The sequence below is a fragment of the Propithecus coquereli genome, unplaced genomic scaffold, assembly GCF_000956105.1.
Source record: "Propithecus coquereli isolate 6110/MARCELLA unplaced genomic scaffold, Pcoq_1.0 Scaffold117, whole genome shotgun sequence".
In the NCBI taxonomy this organism is placed as follows: domain Eukaryota; kingdom Metazoa; phylum Chordata; class Mammalia; order Primates; family Indriidae; genus Propithecus; species Propithecus coquereli.
Window position 1 is genome coordinate 2,055,262 of NW_012135747.1, and position 5,559 is coordinate 2,060,820.

The 5,559-nt window shown below is 34.7% G+C and overlaps 1 protein-coding gene across 1 annotated transcript in view; it reads left to right on the top strand.

Annotated features, from left to right (window-relative positions):
- Window positions 1–5,559, top strand: part of SLC25A16 (solute carrier family 25 (mitochondrial carrier), member 16) — a 49,217-nt gene that overhangs the window by 39,380 nt on the left and 4,278 nt on the right. The window contains exons 5-6 of the mRNA XM_012658520.1: window positions 1,169–1,290; window positions 1,600–1,666. Of these exons, the coding sequence (XP_012513974.1) occupies window positions 1,169–1,290; window positions 1,600–1,666 (189 nt within the window). The remainder of the gene's footprint in view (window positions 1–1,168; window positions 1,291–1,599; window positions 1,667–5,559) is intronic.

Genomic DNA, 5,559 nt, shown 5'->3' on the forward strand with positions numbered 1-5,559 from the left:
GTGAAATCTAGAACAATTGAACTCATAGAAGCAGAGAGTAGAATGGTGATTACAGAGGCTGGAGGTGGGGAAAATGGGGAGATGATGGTCAAAGGGTACAAAATCTCAGCTAGCAGGAGGAATATAGCTTTTTTTGAGATCTATTGCATAACATGGTGACTACAGTTAATAATAGAGTATTGTACATTTCAAAATGGCTAAGAGAGTACATTTCAAATGTTCTCACCACAAAAAATGTTAAGTATTTGTGGTGATGGATATGTTAACTAGCTTGATTTAATTAATCCACATGATTAAAAAATCATAACATCACTTTATACCCTGTAAATATATACAGCTATAATTCGTCAATTTATTATTTAAAAAATAGAAATTAAAATAACAAATTCTTTATGTTTCATTAGGTAAAGCATCTCTCCATTTTAGGATTAGAGAAAATAAGTATAAAGATGAAACATCTTGCCTAGTGTCGAGGAGATAGTATAAGTCATTCCTTGGTATCCATGGGAAATTGTTATAGCACCCCCGCACTCCCCCATGTGATAATCCATGATTGCTCAAGTCCCTTATAGAAAATGGCACAGTATTTGCATATAGCCTACACATATCCTCCTATATTCTTTAAGTCATTTCTAGATTACTTGTAATACCTAATACAATGTAAATGCTGTGTAAATACTTGTTATGCTATATCGTGTAAGAAATATAATGGCAAAAAAAGAGTCTGTACATGTTCAGTACAGACACAACCATAATAGACCTAACTACATTTTCCATCTGCAGTCGGTTGAATCTGTGGATGAGAAACCCACAGATAAGGACGGCCTGCTGTATTTTCTTTCTGATATCTTAAGTGGGAATAGACAAGTAGTAGAATAAATTTTTTGAAAAACCTCGTGATTCACTTACGCTATGCTATTTTGGTGCTAACAAGATAACTTCACAGTGGGAAAAACCTGGAAAAGTTTTTACAAACTGACTCTTCACTTACTAGGTTGTTTTCCAGTTCATGACATTGCAGTATAATCCTATCATTTATATCACCTTTAATTTCGTTGGGTTTTCATCATTGGTATAATATTTAGAGGACTAATGATAGGGAACATATATACATATATTTATATACATCAAAATTTATTTTACCTATAAGTTTCTACTTTCTTTTCAGGTATGACAGCAGTTATCTGTACTTACCCTCTTGACATGGTTAGAGTACGCCTAGCATTCCAGGTGAAAGGGGAACACACCTATACAGGAATTATTCATGCTTTCAAAACAATTTATGCAAAGGTATTTAATATTTATCTTTCTCATCTATAGCATGTCCTTTTATATTTAGGAAAATATTTTGTATTTTGTATTGTATATATATATTGTATTGTATATATATATTGTATAAAATATTTTTTATTGTATTATTTTGTTATCTAAATAATTCTTTTATTTATACTTATTTGATAATAATTATGAAAGTACATCTTTGTACTTTCAGGGTGGGTTCTAGAACAATTTTTTCATTATTAAGTGTGGTTTTGTTCTTTGATGTTTATCATAATGAGCACAATGTAATCTCTCTTCAAATTTTCCTTCACTAAAAAGGAAGGTGGTTTCCTTGGATTTTACAGAGGCCTGATGCCTACTATATTAGGAATGGCTCCATATGCAGGTATGTTTCAAATTTGGCCAAATCCTAATTTGTGTGCTTAAAATGTGTCACCAGTTTTTTTCTGAAATGATAACATGAAAAGATACTATTGGCAAAGTACTTTTAACTAAGAAATGATGAAGAGAAAATTATGATCATACTTGGTCATACATGGTGATATCTTGTATGTAAAGATGACTATTTATGTACAGTGAATAGAAATGTACTTTTACATCTTTTTTCTTAATACCGGAGCCAGTAGTCTTGTTAACATACACTTATGTTAGATGACTGTTAAGGATTCAATTTTTATGAGCGTGCTAATTCAAGAGGTGGAAGTGGTTTTTTGGCCAAACACAGTGGCTCACACCTGTAATCCCAGCACTTTGGGAGGCCAATTTGGGAGGATTGCTTGAAGCCAGGAGTTCGAGACCCCACTTCTAAAAAAATAAACATAGCCAGCCATGGTTGTGTGCTCTAGTACTCCTAACTGTATGAGGGGCTGAGGTGGGAGGATGGCTTGAACCCAGGAGTTGGAGGTTACAATGAGCTTGAGGTTACAATGAGCTATGATCATGCCACTGCATTCCAGCCTGGGCGACACAGTGAGACCCTGCCTGTAAAAAAAAGAAGTTTTTTCCTAATTATAAATAGTGAAGACTTACGGGAAATTTTGAAAATACAGAAAAGTAGAAAGAAGCAAAATAAGGATACCTGTAGTCCTCCAATCTTACTTTGTATCTATTCCTGTTTTTTTAAAAACTAACCCTTTTTATTTTGAGGTAATTGCAAATTTACATGTAGTTGTTTCAAAATACAAAATTGCAACAAATTTGGTTTCATGATCTCAGCTGACTTTATTTGCAGTTCTAGAATTCCATAAAATAGAGTAAGTGTTCCAATGAGTTGAACAGAGAAAGTTGATTTTATAGACAGAAAGGGCTGAAGAAAGCAGAAACAAAGATTTGTCATTTCAAAGTTACTTTCCTTGTAAGGTGGGGACAGGGAGACAGAATAATAGAAATAATAGATAGAATAATAGAAAAATAATTAATTGGTTAACTTCTGGTTATGTTAGGCTACTTTTTTGGTGTAAAGTTTACAGCAGAGGGAACTTTATTATCAAGCCTATGAAAGATTGAAAGCCCTGTTTGGGAAATTGGCTGTTATCTCTCTGTCCTGATTTCTCAGAAGGCCAGATAACAGCTAAGTTTTAGTTTGATGTTATAAAACTTTAGTATGGGTGACTCCATTTTGATTTTTAGTCTGGTCTGTTGGGGTCTACTGCAGGAGCTTAGTCCAAAACAATGGCCTCCTGTGATTTTCATTTACCAGTTGAAAGAAATAATGCAAAGTGATCCCGTGTACTCTTTTATCCAGTTTCCCCAGTGGTAATGTCTTACAAAACTATCGTACTATATCATAGCTAGGCTATTGACAATACAGTCAAGATACAGAATAGTATCCATCCCGCTGACTCTAATAGGCATACCCTACACCTTTCCCTAACTCCTGACAACCACTAATCTGTTTTTCAGTTCTATAATTTTGTCATTTTAAGAATTTTTATATGGAACCTGGGTGCAGTGGCTCACTCCTATAATCCCAGCAATTTGGGAGGTGGAGGTGGAAAGCTTGACTGAGACCCGGAGTTCAAGACCAGGGAACCCGTCTCTATTAAAAAAATAAAACTTAGCCACGCGTGACGGCACGTGCCTATAGTCCCGGCTACTTGGGAGGCTGAGGCAGGAGGGTCCCTCTAGCCCAAGAGTTCAATGTTACAGTGAGCTGCGATCACACCACTATACTCAGCCTGGGCCACAAAGTGAAACCCTGTCTCTAAAAAAAAAAAAAAAAAAAAATTATCATACTAGGTACAGTGGCTCACACCTGTAATCCCAATACTTTAGGAGGTTGAGGTGGGAAGATCACTTGAGACCAGGAGTTCTCTGAGCAACATGTGGCTCTTGCCTCTGGCCCCAGCTACTACAGAGACTGAGGCAGGAGGATCACTTGAGCCCAGAAGTTTGAGGTTGCAGTGAGCTATGATGACGTCACTGCTCTCTAGCCTTGGGCAACAGAACGAGACTCTGTCTCAAAAAAAAAAAAAATTATAAATAGTATCTATGCTATGTGGCCTTTAGGGATTAACTTTTTTCTCTTAGCATAATTTCCTGGCAATTCATTCTAGTTTTGTGTATCAATAATTTGTTCTTTTTAATTGTTGAGTATTGCTCCATAATATGAAAGTATCAGTACTTTTTGTTTCTTGGATTCATTATATTTTAAAGATTTATTCATGTTGTGTATAACTGTTCGTTCATTTGTCCAATTGTGTGTGTATCCTGCTTCAGGAGTTTTTCTAGAGTATATATGTAGGAGTAGAATTACTAGGTTATAAGTTAAATGTATATTCAGTTTTATTAGATAAGATCAAGTTGATTGAAAGTAGTTGTATCCATTTATAATTCTGCCAGCAGTGGTTAACGATAATCATTGGTATTAGCTGACTTTTAAATTTTTGTGAATTTTATTGGATATAAAAAGTAATTTATAAGCCTGGTATGCTGGCTTGTGCCTGTCATGCCAGCTACTCTGGAGGCTGAAGTGGGAGGTGACTGGCCAGGGCGATATAGTGTGACAACGTCTCAAAAAAAGGAAAAAAAGTAACTTATAAGGTCGTATTTTGCATTTCTCTCATTACTAATAAGGTTGAGCACCTTTTAGTATGTTTATTTACCAATTACATTTTCTGTGCAGTACCTACTTAAGTGTTTGGCCTACTTTTCTACTGAGGTGTTTGTCTTTTTCTTATTGATTTGTATTTATGTAATTTCATTATCAATCGCTTGCTATTTATATGTTGAAAATATCTTTCCCTTGTTTATGGCTTGGGTTTTTCATTTCTTTGTAGTGTCTTTTAATGAACAAAAATTCTAATTTTTTGGATTACAGCTTTATTGAGATATAATTCACATATCATATAATTTATTCCTGTAAGTGTATAATTAAATGGTTTTTCATATATTCACAGAGTCTTACAAATTTCACCACAGTTAATTTGAGAACGTTTTTATTATCCCCAAAAGAAACCCTACAGCTTTAATGATCATCCCCTTGTCCCCAAAAGAAACCCTACACCTTTAATGATCATCCCCTTGTCCTAAGTAACCACTAATCTTTCCCTTTGTATAGATTTGCCTATTCTAGACATTTCATATAAATGGAATCATATGTGGTCTTTTGCGACTAACTTCTTTCACTTAGCATAATGTTTTAAAGTTCACCCATGTTGTAGCGTGTATCAGTACTTCCATTCCTTTTTTTTTCTTTTTTATAATTTTTTTTAAAGACTAAAGTGCAGTAGTGAGGAGGGCGGAAAGTAGTTGAACAACGAGTTCATTCTCTGACTGTGAACAATCAAATGAGATAAGTCACTACCTTCGGACCAGCCCTTTTCCATTCCTTTTTATAGCCAAATGGTATTCCATTATATGAATATGCCACATTTTGTTTGTTCATTAGTTGACGGACATTTGGGTTGTTTCTACTTTTTGGCTAATATAAATAATGCTGCTGTGAACATTTATATACAAGTTTTTGTGTGGATGTATGTTTTCATTTCTCTTGGATATGTTTCTAGAAGTGGAATTGCTCGGTCAAATGGTAACTACGTTTAACATTTTGAGGAACCGCCAAACCCTTTTCCTAGCAACTGCATCATTTTACATTCCCACCAGCAGTATATGAAGGTTCCAATTTCTCTGTATCTTTGCCAACAGTTATTATCTTTTTTATTAACTCAAATCCTTCCACTTCTGGAAACACTTTTATCTGACTTTTGGTTATAGCCATCCTACTGGTGTGAAGTGGTATCTCACTGTGGTTCTGAACTTCATTCCTTTTTTTTTTTT